Source organism: Notechis scutatus, chromosome 2 (genome assembly GCF_049901735.1).
Source record: "Notechis scutatus isolate UNSWTSFEM ecotype Mainland chromosome 2, rNotScu1.2, whole genome shotgun sequence".
Lineage (NCBI taxonomy): Eukaryota > Metazoa > Chordata > Lepidosauria > Squamata > Elapidae > Notechis > Notechis scutatus.
The window spans coordinates 22,454,646-22,474,753 of NC_142010.1; the positions used below are offsets into that span (position 1 = coordinate 22,454,646).

At 41.9% G+C, this 20,108-nt stretch overlaps 1 protein-coding gene across 1 annotated transcript; it reads right to left on the reverse strand.

Annotated features, from left to right (window-relative positions):
- Positions 1–881: 881 nt before the first annotated feature.
- On the reverse strand, positions 882–16,405 carry LOC113421987 (serine/threonine-protein kinase pim-1-like). The gene is made up of 6 exons (XM_026682651.2): positions 16,158–16,405; positions 10,427–10,527; positions 7,150–7,200; positions 6,670–7,036; positions 4,555–4,731; positions 882–3,257 (listed from the first exon to the last, which is right to left on the reverse strand). The coding sequence occupies exons 1-6, from the start codon at positions 16,240–16,242 to the stop codon at positions 3,091–3,093; spliced, it is 948 nt and encodes a 315-aa protein (XP_026538436.1). The 5' UTR covers positions 16,243–16,405; the 3' UTR covers positions 882–3,090.
- Between the last annotated feature and the right edge of the window lie 3,703 nt (positions 16,406–20,108).

Below are 20,108 nucleotides of genomic sequence, written 5' to 3' on the forward strand. Positions count from 1 at the left end.
ACCAGGCTAGAAAACAGACCAGAGTTCTAGTCCTGTTTTAGCCATGAAAGCCAGTGGATATCCCTTGGACCAGTTCAGCCCAACTCACCTCACAGGGTTGTTATTGTGGGAAAAACAGGAGGAAGATGATGCGTTGGATATGTTCACTGCCTTGAGTTATTTGTAAAAATAATAAAGGCAGTATACAAATAAATATAAATTAAAATTAAATTGGTAGCAACAATTCCGGTAATTTACAAGGCATCATACATCTTTGTAGATCCAAGCATCCAGCTAAAGAATTGCTGAAGAAATTTGGCAAAAAAGCCCTCCAGGATGTTCCAAAATCAAACCAAACCCAGGTGGCCCTTAGGGGGTTTAGCATCTGTTTGTGGCTTAAGATTTGGATAAATCCAACTGATATGTCTGATAAGCCAAGAGATTTAGTATAATAGATCCAATGCATATTCACACCCAAACTGCTTTGAATGACAAAAAAGAGACTTTTATCTTAAGGACTTTTGATGGGCCAACCATCAACCATTAACTACTGTATAACCTCATATATTATCACTAACAGTTAAGCAGAGTTTTCTCTGCATATTTTGCTATTTTTGTAGTTATTTCAAAGATTTTTAAAAAATGCATTATCATTTATATTTTAAATTTACTTTGAACATTCTTCAAAGTACAAAGGATGTAAAAGCATGTACCATGGCAGACTTCTGTAGCTATCCTTTGCTCTCAAGCTTATTTACATTTTTCAGAGGATAAAAGATTTTACAAATATAAAAGTTCTGAAACTAAGCACTGAATCAGCGAAGAGATCTATTGATCTTAAACCCATGGACACTCAATGGATATTTCCCCCCCCAAATACAAGCGCACATGAGAGGAACAACTCTTTTTCTTATAAAAGTTTATTTAAACCCAGATTGGGCTTTGTAGATCCTGGGGCCCAAAAGGGCGAGGCACTGTGTTATGTGGTTGCATAAATGTACATGAGAGGCAGTAGTAACAAAACACACAAGTCCACAAATATAAAGTAACAACCTGAACTGGCGTATAAATATTCTTCAGTTATAATTGCTAGCGGCAGCAGGTTTAGAAACTGTTGCTGGTAATATCCCAGATTGGATCTCCAGTTTTGCAGATTTTCCCTTTTTTGCATATCCATCTGATCCAGCACCCATTTAGTTATTCAGAGGCACAATATTTGTGTTTAATAGACAGAAATTTAAGACTGCTCAGCTTCGTGGAGATACAGGGAACCACAAATTCATATTTTAGCCCAGCCAGGAAAAGATCGAAAGGAGACACTATTTTAAGGTCAATATGAACTTCAGAGACACTCAGCACTTAAATCTTTGTTTTCCAGATGTCTTTTAAGATTCAGATTAAAAAGTGGAGTCTTGTTTACCTTCCCAGAGGGGAGCTAGAGCAAAATATTCCTGTTTTTAGTTAAGTTTGGATTCTCAGCATGCTAGTTAAGTTTGGATTCTCAAGCAGGCTCATCATCCCACCTGCTTCATTCAGGACAAGCAAGTTTGTGGCAAGCACTCCTTTCAGCTGACCAAAGTTGGCAGAGTCCCGTTTACATGACCATGACTGATAACTCTGCGTGAAAATCAACTTGAATCTTCAACTCAAAGATCTACTGTCAGTCTTAACTGCTTGGGGATGTAGTGCCCTTCTCTTTTTACTAAGCGGAAAGACCAGAACACAAAACAACCAGAGAAATAAATTTGGCTAAGAGAAGGCTTTGACCTCCATTTAAAAGATGGGGAATCACTGAGAACCCCATGTAACCCAAAGTTTTCTTAAAAAAAAAAAAAAAAAAGGCTCTTGCTGCTACTTTTTCAGAACACAAGTTCTTACTCAAATATTAAGAGTACTTTGGCCTAATTTGTGAATATAAGGGTAAACACAAAAGCCTCCTCTTTTGAACCCCCAGTTTCTAAGGCAAACAAAAAAAAGGAGGGGGAAGGGTGGGAGAAGGGAGGTCCAGAAAAATCAACAGATGAAAAGATATTTGCCAAAGCTAAAAATACACCCATGGCACCAGACTTCCCCTATATTAACCAACATCTCAGTTGTACTTGCAAGCCATCACACGGGATGCCTAAAATTGAAGAGATGGGATAAGGAACAACCTGGGCCATTCACATTCATATCCAAAGTCTCTCAGATGAAAGATCTATGAGAAGAGGCAAGAATCCTATCAGGAACTTCAGACAAGAAACTCAGGACTCTTAAAACCATTAGAACTGCAAGATTCTGCCAGCATCTTTGGAAAAAGTACATTTTCTTTGGAATGAAAGCTTGGCTTGAATGTGAACAAAATTTGAGGTTCTTGTAAGAAGATTGGAGCCAGTTGTTTTTTTTCCAGAGGTTCAATTAACACACACACACCCCGACCTTGCCCTTGTTTACGGATGAACTTTTATACTTTTTTGAATGAGATTAGGTATTTACTTTTCATTTCGTTCCCCATGTAAATTAGAGCAATAGTGGAGAAGTCAACTTGGTTTCAGACTTGGAATGGCTGAACAGGAATGGATATATGGAGCTAAAGTGGGGAGAGGTTTTCGAGTCAGTTTTGGGCTGCACTGGAGAAAAAAAATTTTTTTTTTTAACACTCAAAATAATAGCAGGTAAACGCTTAGCATCAGCATAAAAAAAGAGCCCCCCCCAATGGAATATTATGCTAAATAAATAAGCTGCCACCTGCAGAGACATAAGCATATATATCCACGTTACATAAAAATGAAGTCGATCCTGCTGCCCCAAGGAGGTTGGGGTCCTGAGTTGTACAAATCATATAAACTGCTTGCCTGGTGCCAGTCTCTGCCCCTTTCCCAGCACGCAGGGCCAGGCAGAGTCCTTGTGTAAACAAAACATTACCCCTTGGTCTCTGTTGTCTTGTGTAGGGGCCACATGGCAGCCCCATTGTCTAGTCAGTTGGGCAGGATTAGTGCCACACCATTAGGATTTCAGAAATTGCCCCCATTGGCAATTTCCCGCTCAGCTAATCAGCAGGAATAAGAAACAGTGATTAGATCAGTCCTTTGAAGCCATGACATCCTTTGCTCCTTGTATGACAGGCTGCCCCTATTCTGTCCGCAGGCTAGTACCACCTTTGTGGGTGATGGGCTGCTGCACTTTGCGTCCGCTCGGTTCCAAGAACGTGAGGATCCACGGGTGAGCCAAGATCTGCTCCAAGGAAGGTCGCTTCTCTGGTGTTAACGAGAGGCACCATTCAATCAAGTGGCGGCAATCTATCAAAGGAGCAAACAATTACTGAAATTGCATCACCCCTGTGGGCAAACCACTTGACAAGGCTTACATCATTAAAACAGCAGTGGTTGTGCCGTTTAGACAAAGCGTACCTACTTTCCCACAGCCAAAATCTATGAATTGATTACATTGTTTAACCAAACCTGAGGGTAAATTACTCATAAATTCGTTCAGTAAACTGGTCCATCCAATGACAACTGCTTGTCAAGCATCCTTAACATTTCCACATTCAAAGCCACTGTGAAATTCTAAGTATTCATTGGCAGCCATTACGTTTATGGGTTCCAATCAGAGTTCTAGCCTTAACCCACATAGCTCTACGTGGTTTGGTTCTTAAGTCTAATGGGTCTTCAAGATTGCCTCTCCTGCCCAAGTTGTACTGGTCCAAAATGTTCTTCTTGAAACGAGGGTTCTAAAGGTCATCACAATATGGGGTGAAGGAGCTGAAGCGGGGGAACAGACAGTCCTTTTTGGGGGGGCAACTCCCACATGATTAAATAGTTTATTCGAGGTTTCTGAGGCATGCAGGACAACCCCGCTCAACAAAACAGTAAGAACATTATGTTTCCAGGTACGTTTATGTGCTGATGAGGGTCAAAATCACCTTTAATTTTATTAGTTTATGTTTTTATTGTGCTTTATTGGTACAATAATTCACTTTAGCTGGACTCTGCTTGATTGCAGGGTGTGGGCCTCATTATTTCAGCCACTTAAGAGTATTTGAGGGGGGCAGGATGACATACCAACTTTTGTACAATGGAATCAGATCTTGCTTTCCGATGGTGTACAAAAAGACCTCTACAGGGAAATGGCCAATTTACTACTGAAAAAAGCCAGTTTGGTGTAGTGGCTAAGGCACCAGGCTAAAAACTAGAAGACTATGAATTTTTAGTACTGCCTTAGGCACAAAGCCAGCTTGGTGACTTTGGTCCAGCCTGTCTCTCTCAGCCCTAGGAAGGATGAGACAAGGGCAAACCACTTCTGAAATCTTGCCAAGAAAGCTGTTGGAGTAATTCAGCCAATTGCCAGGAGCTACTGATAGGAAGTAAAGAAGGGAGAGGGAGAGAGAAAGAGAGAGAGAGATGGAGAGGAAGAGAAAACTAGACAAGGCAAAGAATATTGGCCAGAACTGTCACCAAAAAAAAAAAAAAAAAAGGAGTTTTCAACAGAAAGCCAGATAACTAGACCAGCCCCCATTTGGGCCCTGTGACATGAGCCTAAAAGACTCCCATCATCTGACAGACATATTCTTTGGCCTAAGCTCACAGCAATGCTCACCTGAGGTTATCCTACAGTGATAATGGAGTTTTCCAAGCAGGATCTCCTCATCACGTTCAAAAGGGATGTCCCCACATACCATGTCATATAGCAGCACACCCAGGGACCACACTGTGGCAGACACACCATGATAGTGGTGGTATTTTATCCACTCAGGGGGGCTGTAAACCCGGGTGCCTGTAGCAAGAGAAAGGAATAGCTGACAACGATGCCCAAAGAGACTTCCTCAGAATAAAATGCTTGTAAACGGCATTTTTAAAAAATTCTTGTAAGACAAGAGTAGACAGGCCATCGTGTTCAGACTAACAGTTGACAATGCTCAGTTTTCCTCTATATAAGTTATTCTATCTGCAAGCATAGACAATATTAAAAATATTAATATTTTTTTCTGTGTAAAAATACCCTTTGTAAAATAATTATTTTGGAGAAAACAGTCATGAAAACCTGTATCAACACTTTACAGTAGCATACGCTAGACAGATTTCCTCTCTCATTTGTAATACTATATGGGAGCAGACACTGCTAAGAATCTGGGATACTAGAATTAATGTATGAATATATCAGCTGTACACTTAGCACGTAGAATTTCTGCTTCCTCAAAATGTGAAAATTGAAAGGGTGCAATGAATCAAAAGAGTAACTGGCACATATTTGGGAGATGAAAGTATTCTGAAAAAATGCCTAACCCTCTGAGTTTGTTTAAAAAAACAACAATGGGCACTCTTAATCTAAAACAAGAGCTTAAGAAGAGGATCAAATTGCTTTTACCTTTAACATACTTTTCAAAAGAATTCAAAATATGAGAGCTCTGGAAAGTAGTTATCTAGCACAAAACAACATTCCTGAGGTCCTGAGACATATGATGAGACACATGGAGTTCTTAGGGAACAAACAGGAATGCTATGACTGGAATTGAACCCAATCCATTGTAAAGTTGTGTGCATATCCTGGCCCATACTTCGAATGCAAGTCTACATACAAAATTTCTATATAGAAAGATCTCTTCCTTATAAATGTCCAATGAATAATAGATGGGGCATAGTTCTGCTGACGAAAAGGTAGCAAGTACGGCCTTAGAACTCCTCTGTGCATTCATGTTAATTATCAATATAACTACTCATTCCACACACAGAACATGTTTTGCTTTTCTTATTTGTTGAGGGCTTCAGCAGGTGGAAGCAATTGTGAGGCTAAGCAGATAAAGGAGGCCACTAGAGAATAATCAAGGGTCCTGGCTAAACTGAAAATTAAAAAAAAAAATCCAGAAAGAAATAACATCATCTACTTATTGCTAAAAATGTCTATAAAGTCTTCAGAAATCAAGCATGAGTTCAAAGGAGGATTTAGTTAATTAGCCCAGAACTGAGCTAGGAAAAAAACCAAAGAGCTCTTCTGTCTCTCTCTACCAACTTTCTGAAATTCTTGTAACCAGAAACCTTTCTGTGTCACCTTTCAAGACCAGCTTTTCTGAACCTGATATCCTCTATGGATTTTGGACTTCAATATCAATAATCTCCAGCCAAATGGTTACATCAAGTTCAGGGGCACTGGGTTTAGGAAAGCTATTTTAAGAGAGACATAAGCCATTGTTAGCTATTATATTGGCTTCCTTGTCTTCTTCGTCTTCCATAGAAAATTGCTTTGTACAGACCCCCTTGGGCCCTCTACCCAGGGATGGGATTCTACCGGTTCTGTCCACTTCTGTAGAACCGGTTGCTATGAAAAGCAGCAAACAGAGAGCATACATAGAACTGGTTCTATGTCTGCTGCTGTTTTGGCCTACCCGCCCGCCCGGGCTCTTATCTGATCTTTATTTCCTGAGTTTTCAACCCCAGCTGCTTTGCACGACACAGTTGCGGTTGAAAAAGCAGGAAAAAAGTGCTTTTTCAACCGCTGCGCACTTGCACGCAGCTCTGCTCAGCTGTCCAGGCAGCTCAGCAGGTCGTAAATTGCACTCACGCGACTCGTGCGCAACGCAGAGCGACAGAACCGGTAGTTATACCGGTCGGATCCCATTCCTGCCTCTACCTCACGGTTGTTTCAGACAAAGGCTTTGTCTTTTCTGACATGCAAACGTTCCCTTCCTTCTCCCTGCCAACTACAGTCTCTACTCACCATCAAAATCTGTGTATAGAGTATCCCGCAACAATGCACCTGAGCCAAAGTCTATGAGCTTTAAGTCACCATGCAGAAGGTCTACCAAGATGTTTTCGTCTTTTATGTCTCGATGCAACACACCACACAGATGGCAATGGCGCACTGCCTCCACCACTTGCTGAAAGTAACCAGCAGCCACATTTTCTGGGAGTGGCCCCTGGTCTGTGATAACGTCAAACAGGTCCTGAGAAACAAGCGGTCGCTCCATAACAATGAAGTACGAGTCAGGCTGCTCAAACCAATCCAGAAGACGGACGACACCTCGGCAACCTGGGGACGAAACTTTCTTCAGCAGATGGACTTCCAGAGGGATGAGAGTGCCATTCTAGAGAAGGACAGGAATTGAAACTGATAAGAGTGTTTGCCACAGCTCTCAAACAGCAAAGGGTATTGCAAGATTTTAACTGCAAAAATGTTCAACATGGAAGGAACACTCACCATATGGTGGAACTGCAAGATTCGGTCCTTGGCAACATGTTTAACAGCCACCTGAAAGAAGAAAAATTAGCAAACTTTAAAAAGGCAATCTTTACAGGTTTAGAACAAACTTTGCTACAACCCACCATGGTATCTAATCCAGACCCTGAAAACCACCAGCACCCTTTATAACAAGCTCTCCTCATGCCTCTCGAAAGCTGGCGGAAGGTTGAATTTTCTCAGTATAAACTACAGTTCTTCTCAAAGAGGAATACTACTTAAAAGATGTTGAGACTTTGAAAAAGGTTCAGAGAAGAGCTCAAAAGTCTAAAGAGACTAAACCATATAAAGAGCAGCTGCAGGTTTTGGGTCTGGCTAGCTGAAAGAAAGGAAGAATTAAGGGGGACATGATAGCAGTATTCCAGTATTTGAGAGGCTGCCACAAAGAAGAGGGGGGGTCAAATTATTATTCAAGGCACCAGAGAGCAGGATAAGAAGCAATGGTTGGAAACTAACAGTGAGGACAATTAACCAGTGGAACAGTTTGCCTTCAGATATTGTGGGTGCTTCATCACTGGAGTTTTTTTTTTTTTTTTAAAAGAGGCTGATCTGAGATGGTATAAGTTCTCCTACTTGATCAGGGAGCTAGACTAGAAGACCTCCAAGGTCCCTTCCAGTTGTGTTCTGTTCAGCTTTACTTTCAAAAACGAATACAGGCAGACCTTGTTTCACAATTAGAATAGTGATGAAAAATAACTTTGCGACCACTCCTCACATTTACGACCTTTACAGGTCTGTAAAGCAACGGAAATCTAAAGATCATATGCACGCTTGCAGTTTCATTTAGCAAGCACTTCACTTTTAACGACCAAATTGCAGGACCTAGTTGTTGTCTCTAAACAAGGACTACTTTTGTAATATACTATACTGAAAGAATCTCTTTGGCATTGGGCAAAATATCTCCTATTCAGAGTTATAGATTCTCTCACAAATACTTTTAACAGGCATGGAACTCAGGTGCCACAGCTGCAGAAGACCTGTGATGCTGTCCATGACATCACTGTTTGTGGTCTACAACACAGGATGCCATTTTCACTACCTTGTAAAGATTGTCTATAATCTAAAGTTCCCTATTTGTACAGAAGTTGCAAGCAATGTTCTGTTTTAGTATTCCATCAGTAGAAATTTAATAATTTAACAATTGGAATAACTTTTGCTGGGCGGTCTATTGTTTAACTCTCCCCCTCAATCAAAGTCACTAGTTTTTCTTATTAGTCCAGAAAACAATTGATGGAAACTGTAGCTGCCTTTTGATGCCCAGCCACAAACAAGAAAAACTCTACATGCCTAACCCTAGGCATGTATGCACATTTTTGGTGTATGATGTATGATTTATATATAGCATCCTCATTCGGTACGTCATATGTATTGATCACCTTCAGAAAGAGAAATCTATTGCTATAGCAATTGTGATTGGAGCCCTTGGAGGGCTCTCTCAATATTTGGAAATTTTGAATTTATCGGATCTGAATGCACTAATTTCCCAACTCCCCTCAACCCTGCTTGGAATGCCTATAACCTCAGATGCTACAATAATTCTTAGGACTTGAATTATTAAGTTTCCATCAGTCTTTGACTGTGAATCTAAGTATAGATTACTCATTTCTTTGTAAAATGTGTTAGCCACCCATCTTGTCACACAGTAACTCTGGGCGGCTCAAATAATACATCATAAAAATTTAAACATTATAAAGTTAAAAACTCCCATACAAAATCATAGGTTCTTGGGAAGAACAAACGTGTATGAAGGCCAGCTAAAGAACTGGCAGCTACAATATCCTTTTGTGTATATGATTTCGATTTGATTTTAATTCTTTATTTCCCACCTTTATTTTTATAAATAATTCAGGGTGGCTATCGTACCTAATACTCCTTCTTCCTCCTATTTTCCCCACAATAACAATCCTGAAAAGGGGATTGGGCTGAGAGAGACTAGCCCAAGGTCACCAAGTTAGTTTTCATACCTGTAATAGAACTAGAACTGAGTATCTTCCAGTTTCTAAACTGGTGCCTTAACCACTAGACCAAACTGATTCTAATTTGGTTAGTGAATTAATCCATTTTCTGGGCCTACATAATGTATCCAATTAGGAACTTGGGCACATACCATATTAAGCACAACAGAATAAACCACAGTCACCATGTTTTATGAAGCCTTAGTCTAGAACTATAACATACAAGAGTTATTCTTATGCTACATGAATTTATTAATATGTATTAAGCCCCAATTTATTTAAAGCAGAATTCAAAGGACAAAATAGGATTCTGAATGAATGTGGAGACATGGGTAGCACCATTAGGGAAACACCTTAAAGCAAATGTGTATTTCCCAAAATCCAGGGAAGCTGTGCAAATCCACAAAAGAGGCAGCAGGTGTTCTCAGTAGGAGCAACAGGCATGTTCCTCCCGCCACCCATACTCCAAATTAAACTTTGTCCCTTCCAATTTGCACACCTCAAATAAGTTAACTAGGTCAACAGCTTAATTATCCACTTCTGCATTTTTCCAAAAGTCCATCTTCTCGAACCCCCTTCAATCATCCTCTTGGGTCAAAATAACACCATTTTCAAGCATTTCAGGAAATTGGGTTATAACCATTCTATCCTCCAGAGACGCTTATGCCACAGTTATGTTTGTCAGTCTAGACCAGAGGTCTCCAAACTTGGCCACTTTAAGACTTGTGGACTTCAACTCCTAGAATTCTCCAGCCAGCTATGCTGGAACTATGCTGGCTGAGGAATTCTGGAAGTTGAAGTCCACAAGTCTTAAAGTGGCCAAGGCTGGAGACCCCTGGTCTAAAAAGCCCTTAAACTCAGCTTAAAACACCAGCAGGAGTCAATTACTAATATATGCTCCAGAGTGTGTGTGTTTTTTATCACGGTTTTTCTTTTTTTAAACAAAAAAAGGCATCACGTCCTTAACCAGGGGGTTGGAAATATCTAAATGCTGTGGCGCTTTGTGGACCCCTCCCAAATTTACTGTAAAACCCCGCCGAGGAGAGGATGGCTAATTCCTGGCGCACCCCGCCTTTTATCTAGATAGGCTTCGACCTCCTCCCACTTACCATTAACCACGATAGTTAGAACTGATGGGTGTGGCGGGCTCGGGAGTAGCCCGCCTCACCGCCCCCTTTCCCCCACCCCGCGCGAAGGAGGCTCCCCGTTCTCTCTCTCTCTCTCTCTCCACGCGGTTTCTCCATCCCGGTGCCTGCAAACCCGCCGCTCAGACGTTCACTCACCGGGAGGGAGTCGCTGAGCCGCGTCCCCGCGTAGACGGTGCCGAAGCCGCCGCTCCCGATCAGCGCTCCCAGGCGGTAGCGCGTCTCCAAGGCCACCTTCCCTGCAGAGAGAGAAAAGGGAAGAAAAAGCCGGGTGAGTCGTGCCGGGGAAGCCACCCCGCCGCCTCCTCCTCCTCCTCCTCCTCTTCTTCTTCTTTTTCCCCATTCACAAAGGCGCCCGGGCTGGTGCCGCTGCCACACGTGCTGCCTTGCGCTGGGGTACCTAAGCATCCAGGCTCCTCTTGCACGGCGTCCGGGGCCAGCGGCCCTTCAGGACCCTGACGGTGGCAGGTGGGTCCCTGAGCCACAAGCATGGCCAGCCAAAGCAGCGGGACGCCCCCCGCTCCCGCCTCAATCAAGTTTTAAAAGCCCGCGCCCCGCCCCTTCAACCACGCGAGCCCGGGGGGGGGGAGGAAATTCCTTCCTTTTTACGAGGCTAACCCACTCCACGACCACCCTGGCCAATGGGAAGGCGAGCCGCATGACGGAGGAGGAAGGGCTCGGCCAATCGGAGGACGGGAACCTTAAAAAGTTTTATAATGGCCAAGCCGGCCGAGTCTAATCTACACCGAGGGAGACCAAAACAGTCGGCAAAATTCGCGAAAGAGGAGGGGGTGGAGGGAGAAAAAAAATGCCTTCCCCGGGGGGGGGGCGGGTACGCAAAGTGACTCCAACCAATCGGAAAACAGCGCGGCGCGCGGCGCTAGCCAATCGAGGAGAGGCGCGCGAGAATTCTTCCCCCCCCAACCCCCCCTCCCGCCGCCGCCCGCAGCTTGTTTATCCACGTGGGAGCGACCGGCGTAGCAATAATGCTGGAAGTTTTTTGGGGTTTTTTTTGCAAGAGGGGAAAGCGGTTTATTGGCCTTGCACCGGTCCCGCAGCCTCTTTCGCGTTTTGTACCTTTCCTTGCTAGTTTAAAGGTAACTGGTAACTCTTAGTAACTGCCGACTAGGAAGAGCACGCCAAGTTTAGGAAAGTGTTCAGAGTTGGTGGATTTGTAGTGTGGACTTAACTCCTGTACCTCGTTCAGACGAACGCATTAAAAAGCGCGTCTATACTTTTTTTTTTTTTTGGCTTGCTTTTGCCCATTCCAGGGGGCCTGTTTAGATTATATAAAACGAGGCCACAGGCCCTCCTCCCTGTTCTCCACAGACATATATATTTTTTTTTGCAAACATCAATGCAGATATTAATTACGGACTGACTAACCTCACATTAATGTCTATGGAGATTATCAGTCATCCAGGTCATGGTTGTCCGAAAGGTGCTTTTTCAAGAGGCAACTGGGCTTCCTGGTTTTTCTTTTGCCTCTTGGAAAAAAAGCACCTTTGGGATAACCTCAGATTAAACATATAGCTGAGACCTTGAGTCTTCTAGGTCTAGGAGGCCCTTTCCCCATGGCTGGGTTAGAAGAAATCTTTCCTGTTTGATACAGCCTTTACTAACAAATAGTGTGGCAGCCTGGTCAAGGTCTTGATCTGACAAACAGCAAAACAAAACAAAACAAAATCCTTTTCTACATCTAAATGAGAAAGAACAGCTGCTAATTCAACTATCCTGTAAAAACAAAGGTGAAGCTGCTTAATTTCAAATTTCAGTTTCTTAGGTACAGGTTCTTATTGACTTCATTTCTTAGCTTGTATAGGGTTAGTATATTTCTAATATCCCAAGGCCAAAATACCTTAGTGAAAAACAAGGAAATTACTTTTTAATCTTTTTAGGAAATACAAACATTTTAATCTTTTTATATGTGCTTGTCTGTTTTTCACCCAGCATTTTGCTGCCTCATCTTTTCAACATCTTAATTGCATTTTACTCCTGCTGAAACTACATGGGTGTCAGCATATGTGACAGAACCAGGCTGAACTGTAGCACAGTTTGGCTTGGTAATGATGCTTACAGTTTGAAAAACTTACATATTTTTAAAATGATTCCGTTGAAAAAAAATAACCCTGCTAACACACAAACAGTGAAGTGTGTGAGACACTGACTTTAAAAAAACCTTTGATTAGTGAACAAATGAAAACTCCCTCAACAATCTAATCCAGGTACGTCACCTTTCCTGTCTCTTTCAGTAGAGTCTGCTAGTTTGGTTTCACTTTCCTGCAACACAAGCTGACAAAGATAAGCCTCAAAGTATAAACTGCTATGAGACTTAGCTAAATTCTTAGGAATGCAGGAGTTGCCCTTAAGTCAGGGAGCTCCAGCTATAAATGACGTGGTCGAGAGGTTAGTATGAAGTAGGACTATTTGCTCAAACTAAGAGAGAAATTGTGGTGGGAGTAATTGCGGTGGGAGTTTGGACAGGATCTTGCACAATGGATGTGGAGGAACAAGATGTTTCTTTGCCTTCTGGCCAAAAAGACACTTTTATTTACTGTGTACTTTGTGAGAGATTCTGTTGCTGGGAAATGGGGAGACGGGAGAGGATAGAGAATACAACTGTCATGTGAAACAGTGTTGTCAGGCCAAAGTACTGGCTAGCTCTACGTCATCCCAGGATCAAAAGTAGATCCTAAAAGGTCATTTAAAAAGGATAGTGTGGAGTAGAGGAGGAACAATTTTGTCACAAGGACAAGAGAGCAACCTTGACTGAAAATGGGTTGCTACATTACTGTATTACACGTTTTTTTCAGTGACACATAACTTTAGAAGGGCCATCAAAAAAACTGCAAACAAAACAGGTTTTTTTTTATCCTGACAGATGTGAAAAGAAGGTAAATATAGAATGAGATTTGTTTCCAGCAAGTTTTCTATGTCGGTCAAGAGGATCTTGCAAAGACATTTGTTTACAATGCTTTACTCACAGATGCGAGCATATAAGCTAGAAACATCAAAAGAAGCATAGTGGCAAATATATTTCTGCTGTCATCTGCTTGATGGCTTTAGATCAGGCACTATATCCCAACTCTATTTCCTCATTAACAGGAAAAGAATTGCCATTTAATGTATACAATTTTAATTAGAATTATTGAGATGTCTGGTTTTTAAAAAAATATTTGTTTTATATCCCATCTTATTTTCATAAATAACTCAAAGTGATGAACATACAATCTTCCTTACTCTTCTTATTCTTTCCCAAAACAACAACCCTGTGAGATGAGTTGGGCTGAGAGAGAGTGACTGGCCCAAAGAAGCTGGGTTACTGCGAGTTCTACTCCTATCTTAGGCACAAAAGCAGCTGGATGACTTTGGCCCAGTCCTTCTCTCCCTCAGCCCAACTTAACTGCAATAAGCTAACAGCTTAATGATGAAACTTAAACAGTGGCAGGATCTATATTTTAAACTGCACAGTAACATTAAAAAACATGATATAGTGGATTGTGTGAATGTATTGTCTATAAAATACCCTTATGAATATACAAATACTATGTAATACAATATTTATTGGCAGTCCAGTTCCATATGATTCTGGGTTTTAGAGTGACAAATCACATGCCTCTTTGTTTTTGACTTGACCACCTTTTTTCCTCTGTAGTGAGTAGCTCTTTATCTGATAATACATATTTATGTATTTCAAGCCATTCTAGCACGATCCATAGAACCCAAAAGCCCATCAAAGCCCACCAAAGCTTATCGTAGCAATCATATGGATTGCTTTAAAGAAGAAGAGTTCATTTTTAAGGATATCTATTTATAAATTGGTTGGCAACAGTGGCATTCAAGGAGCGGAAGAGGGCAAAGTTTGCATCTGGGCAGGTAAGCCATGATTGAAGCCATGCCCCACTTGGAAATATATTTATCCATACCAAACAAACAATCCAGCAGAAAACAATACCCTAATCAAGGGACTACCAAAGGAAAAAAAAATGTACTCCCACTAATGCCAGTAGGGCAAACTACTGTATATAAACAGGGAGGAAACTCCACACTCACTAGCACAAATGATGTTACTTAGTTGGGTAATGAAACATCTGCAAGGAAAGACCAAGAAAGCACCATAGTTCAATCTTAAGCTCATAGGTTCTCTTCTATAAATATGGTTATGTTGCACACTTATACAAAAAGGACAAATTTAAGTATCTCCAGCTTTCTCCTTAAAAGTCTGCCTGTATACATTTCAGTAAACTGCTATTTTTTATTTTTATTTTTTGCAACTGCTGGGCGTAAACCCACCAATGTCAGAAAATAAGTGCTTTTTCTATGTCAATGGGTATATTTGGAATTTTGGAAGCATTCACAAAGTAGCCATCATGGGATCCTTGCCTATTTATGAAATCTGTGGCATGATGGACATGACCACTTATAAAACAATTAACAGAAGGAGAATCAGTGCCAAGGAGGTTCTCCAATGGGGTTTTTGAAGAATCCAAAGGTATTGGTGCAAATAAATGTGACATACAGATTTTTATTTGCACTCCGCATCCCAATTTCCTGTTTCATTTTAAACAAAAGATTAAAAACCAAATAGGAGCAAGATCCCAAACATAGAAAGAGTCCAAACGCACATTTTGTGTCCACTTCTGCTCTCACCACTCAATTCATTGAGCTGTGAAAACCTGCTACTTACATAGATTTTAACCAATCCAACCTAATCTGGATTTAAACCAGATTTAATAGCCTGCTAGAGAAATCACAACTCTCATCCCCAGTCAGTCCTGGTGGCTTTGAGGGATGTGAATTGTAGTCCAATACTGGTTTAGAGAAAGTTAACTACAGTATAAACCTCAAAGGAGGTAGCTAAAAAGCTTGCAAAGTTAGCAGCTGCTGACAGGAGTCAGCACTGAGTTAGAATACCACAGTCTCCTTCACACTTGGCAACAAGCAACCCGATGGAAATATTTCAGCACTGGTCTTCAAACTTTGTTAAGAATGGTGTCGGTAGTCTAGTCAAGGGGGGGAAAAACCGCTATTAAAATGAACCATATTCAGGCATCAAATATAGCTTGCACTGGAAATCCTTAGCAAGTATATCAAAAGTTACAAAAGTTGGGGTGAAGGAAAAGATAGAAGAGGGGGGCATTTACACAAACCACAACCAGATTTAAACGTTTGGGGGAGGGGAATACCATGGCCCCTAGATTGTTGACATTTAAGAAACTCAATCCACCCAGTCTTCCCCATCTTGATGGTCTCAAATTGTTTTGAGATCACAACTACCAGAAAGCCTACCCAAGTTGAGGAAGGAAGCTGTTCAGTGGCCATTATCTATCTACTGCTGCAGCCCATGGTGTCACCAAGCTCCCAGCTGAAGCACTTGGGTAAGGGTCTTTAGAGACACAACTACTACCTGGATTTAAAAGACATTCCGTCTCCCCATAGAATCTTGGGAACTGTAGTTCACTTAAGGGGAGGGGGTGTCAGCGCTCCTGGCCAAACTACAGGTCCCAAGACTGCAGGGGAAATCCTGACAGCTAAATTAAAGCCAATACAAGGTCGTGGTGCAGATAAGGGAAGCCCCCTCTGTTCACTGTAAGCGCCCCCCCTCCGAACATGCAGAACTTTTGGTGGGAGCCCCCCCCCCCCAAATCCCACAACCAATGGACAATTTGAAGGTAGTCGGACGAAAGTGGTGGTCGAGCGTCCACTACAAGGAAGGATCGAGCCTGTCCTTGCTCCCCTGAACTAGTGATAGGATCGAAACAATTTTGTGCACACCCCAAAATACCGGTGTGGGGGGTTGTAAAACACCTCCCCAAGCAAGCGATCCCCAGCCCCTCGGTTTCCCCCCGCCGTCTCGTGGGACGCTTACCCTGAGTCGGATCATCTTTGAGGCATCCCGCGTTAAGCATGCTGTGATGAATCTTGGGAGGGTAAAGAACCTGCACGGAGGACATCGCGGCGCCTTTGAGCCCGGGATGACCAACGAGCAAAGCTCTGGCGAACCAGAAGCAAAGAAACGCAACTGTAGCGATCTCCTCCCCCCGCTCCTTTCCCGGAGCGGAGACCGGAATCCCAGCGAAGCCTCCGGGATTGGGAAAGCGATCTTGACCCCGCCACGCCCCCTGCGGTGAAGCCACGCCCAGCTGTATCGGGCTCTTCCCCGCTGGGACAACCCCCCCCCCCTTTCCTTGGCTGCTCTTCTGGTCTTGGGTCGTCCCTTTGCTTTGTGGGGAAAGAGAAATGACCCACCGCTCCACACTTTTGCTGCCTTTTTGGTGACCAGCAAGATATTTGCTTGTCAGAAGGTGGGTGGGTGGGTGGATCAAGCTATTTTCCAAAGCACCTGAAGGCCAGACAAGGAATAATGGATAGAAGCTGATCAAGGAGAGATTCAACCTAGAAATAAGGAGAATTTTTCCGACAGCCAGAACAATCAACCAAATGGGACAGATTTGCCTTCAGAAATGGTGGGAGCTTCATCTCTGAAAGCTTTCAAGAAGAGACTGGACTGCCATCTTTCAGAAATGATGTAGGGTCTCCATCTTGGACCAGGGAGGAGGGTTGGACTAGATGACCTACAAGGTCCCTTCCAACTCTGTTAATCCTGTTGATTTCCCTGCTCTTTCATTTTCTGGATTCTCCTGTTGCTGCTGCTTCCCAGGTGGAGAGCAGAGAGAACAAAGAGAAGGGAGCATCCCATATTCCCTTTGCTTCTCTGCTTAGGGTCCTGGGAAAGACACTTCTACTCCATAGTGTTGTAGAAGTAGAGACTGACTACAAGTAATCCTCAACTTGAAACAGTTCATTTAATGATTGTTCAAAATTATAACGACACCGAAAAAAGTGACACGGCCATTTTTCACACACTGTTAGAATAGCCTCATAGTCACATGATCAAAATTCAGATGCTTGGCAACTGACTCATATTTATGACAGTGCCATGTGATCAACTTTTGTGCCCTTCTTACAAAGTCTTATAGATTTACTTAATAACCGTGTTGCTAACTTAACAACTGCAGTGGTTCAGTTATCAACTTTGGCAAGAAACAGCATAAAACGAGGCAAAATTCACTTAGCAAATGTTTCACTTAGCAACAAAAAATTGGGCTCAATTGTGGTTGTAAGTTGAAGATTACCTGTAATTTTTATATGGTTTGCCTGCTTATATGGCTTAAAAAACACAGAATGAAAACCTGCCGATTCTGGTTATCCAACAAACCACGGATAAGCAAATGATTGCATAGTGGTGTGCATTAGCAAAGTGAGTAAGACAGCTTTGTTGTTTTGTTTGCTATCCTATATTCTTGGGAGCTGCTGTATTTGGAGGGATTTTGGATTCTCATGCACTCGCAGTGTCCTTCTGAAGCCAATTGCTCAGTAATGATTTATAGGTAGTCCCAGACTTACAACCATTCATTTAGTGACTGTGGAAACTTACAGCAGCACTAAAGCAAGTGACTTGTGATTGGTCCTCGCACTTATGACCATTGATATACAACCACAATGACTTATAATGGAAATTCTGGAGCCAATTGTAGTCATATGTTGAGGACCACCTGTATTATGGTTTTATGTGCTTTGCTGTTGTCTTGGGATCTGAATGATTCAGCCACCATTAATGTACCGTGTTTTGTACCACAGCTTTCTACAGTAGCTTTCGCAGACAGTCATTATATCCTCCAAAGATTTTTTTTTTTAGTATGATTGGTCATTACAGGTAGTCCTTGACTTACAACCATTCATTTAGTGACTGAAGTTACAACCAAAAAAATGACCTACGACCGCTTTTCACACCTACGACCTTTTCAACATCCCCATGTGATCAAAATTCAGATGTTTGGGGTGTTTCCTAGTATGATTTGATTGCTTACTGTACCCTATGGCTACTATTAAGTGTAGTACCTTATGATTCTTAACTCTTGACGAATGTATCTTTTCTTTTATGTACACTGAGAACATATGCACCAAAGACAAATTCCTTGTGTGTCCAATCACACTTGGCCAATGAAGTATAGCATTCTATTCTATTCTATTCTATTCTATTCTATTCTATTCTATTCTATTCTATTCTATTCTATTCTATTCTATTCTATTCTATTCTATTCCATTCCATTCCATTCCATTCCATTCCATTCCATTCCATTCTATTCTATTCCATTCCATTCCATTCCATTCCATTCCATTCTGTTAACAACTGTGGCAGGAAAGTTTGTAAAATGGGACAAGACTCATTTAACAATTGGGTTGCTTAGCAACAGAAATTCTGGGCTCAATTGTAGTCAAGGGCTCATTGCTATCAACCCATCTCAAGATGCTTGGATGGCACTGGCTTGGATTCTTTGCTGACTTTTTATCATTCCGTTGAAGTGCTAGTTGAGGAGAAGAAGAAAAAATCACACACACACACCCCAACTCATTCTCTTTTGTGGTTGTGATTAGCCAGGCTATTTTTAGACACAGGTTTAGCACCCTTTCAGAAGAGGGCTATACTTGTGTTCAGAAATAGCCTGATGGATCAACAGCCATGGAGGAGGGATTGCACCAAGCAGGAAAACTGGGGCCACCTTATCCATTTCATCCTGTGCATCCCTCTGCACTTACGATCTGTTAGTTGAGCAGCTTGACAAGTGACTAAAGCTGTGGTTCTGAGCAACTGCCAACCTTTGCCTAGTTTCACTCCATCCTGGGTTAAGGAGAAGATCGCTATTTTCCTGCCAATAAATTGGAGAGGGAAAATAATTGGATAAAATTCTTTCCTAAACTTTGTCTGTCAAGGCGCATAAGGTCAGCATCGTTTGTCAGCCTTGTTAGAATCGAGGCAGTACAATTAATGCTGGCATATTTTTCGGCCAGCACAGAGACTGATGGATGGCACTTTAAATGTGGCCATCTGGAAAAGCTGAATAAGATGCTACAAATCACTGCTAATCAACAGGTGTCCTGAGGGACTATGACTGGGCCCAGCTAAAACTGGAGAAAACTGTTCTGTTTCATTCAACTTTGTGACTGCAAAATGTGGACTAAAAACAGGTTGCTTGCTATTCCACACTAGTGGATATGAACTCACACATCTGTTACTGCCACAGGCAAAGACCATGCTCTCTGGTGACGTTTATCAGATACTAAAATTGTAGTTATTTCCCTAAGCAAAGGAATACAAGTAGATTTTATTGGAGCAATTTATGGCTTGAATGCTAAGCACCTGTGAGACTTCCTGGTCCTTTACTAGAAACCCTGTAAATCAAGCAACATGTGCAGTTTAAATCAATGTTTTTCAAAGTAGTTCTATCGAATGTGAATGTAAATTCTTACTCAGCCAGGATATTGAGCTTGGCATAGTAAATTCAGTTTTCCTTGCAAATCTCTTACGATTAATCCTTGATATTTCAGAAGGACTCAAATGTGTTGTTTTTTTTGAATCTCATCTAACTGATATCCAGGTTTTCTTCTGAACCAAAAACAAGTAAGAGTAATGGAAGAGATACTAATTTGGTGATGCATTAAGCTGAAGCTCCTTGTTTTTAACCAGGGGTAAATGTTTGATAACTGGCCGGCTCCATTGTCACTAATGTGCTGCATGACTCCCCACCAAACAGCTGATTGGAGCACTGGGAGGCAGGACTCTCAGTGGCTTGCAAAACTCCAGAAATTTTTAACAATAGGTTTTCACAAGCTGTATGAGCCAGGATAGTAACCACTGTTTTAATTATTTCTTTACTAGTAAATGTGATTTAATTCATTGTTTGTTAGTAGATGTAAGGTGCTCAGAGTCTTTGGGAATAGTGTGCATAGAAATCACTAACACACGCACATATCCAGA

What these genes read in the sequence shown, in the direction of transcription:
- LOC113421987 (XM_026682651.2), bottom strand. Translation starts at nt 16,242, where the DNA reads ATGTCCTCCGTGCAGGTTCTTTACCCTCCCAAGATTCATCACAGCATG. An exon ending in GGCTCAGCGACTCCCTCCCG is followed by an intron (nt 7,201 to 10,426) that starts GTGAGTGAACGT and finishes TTCTTCTTTCAG; the next exon opens with GTGGCTGTTAAACATGTTGC. An exon ending in TCTTGCAGTTCCACCATATG is followed by an intron (nt 7,037 to 7,149) that starts GTGAGTGTTCCT and finishes GTCCTTCTCTAG; the next exon opens with AATGGCACTCTCATCCCTCT.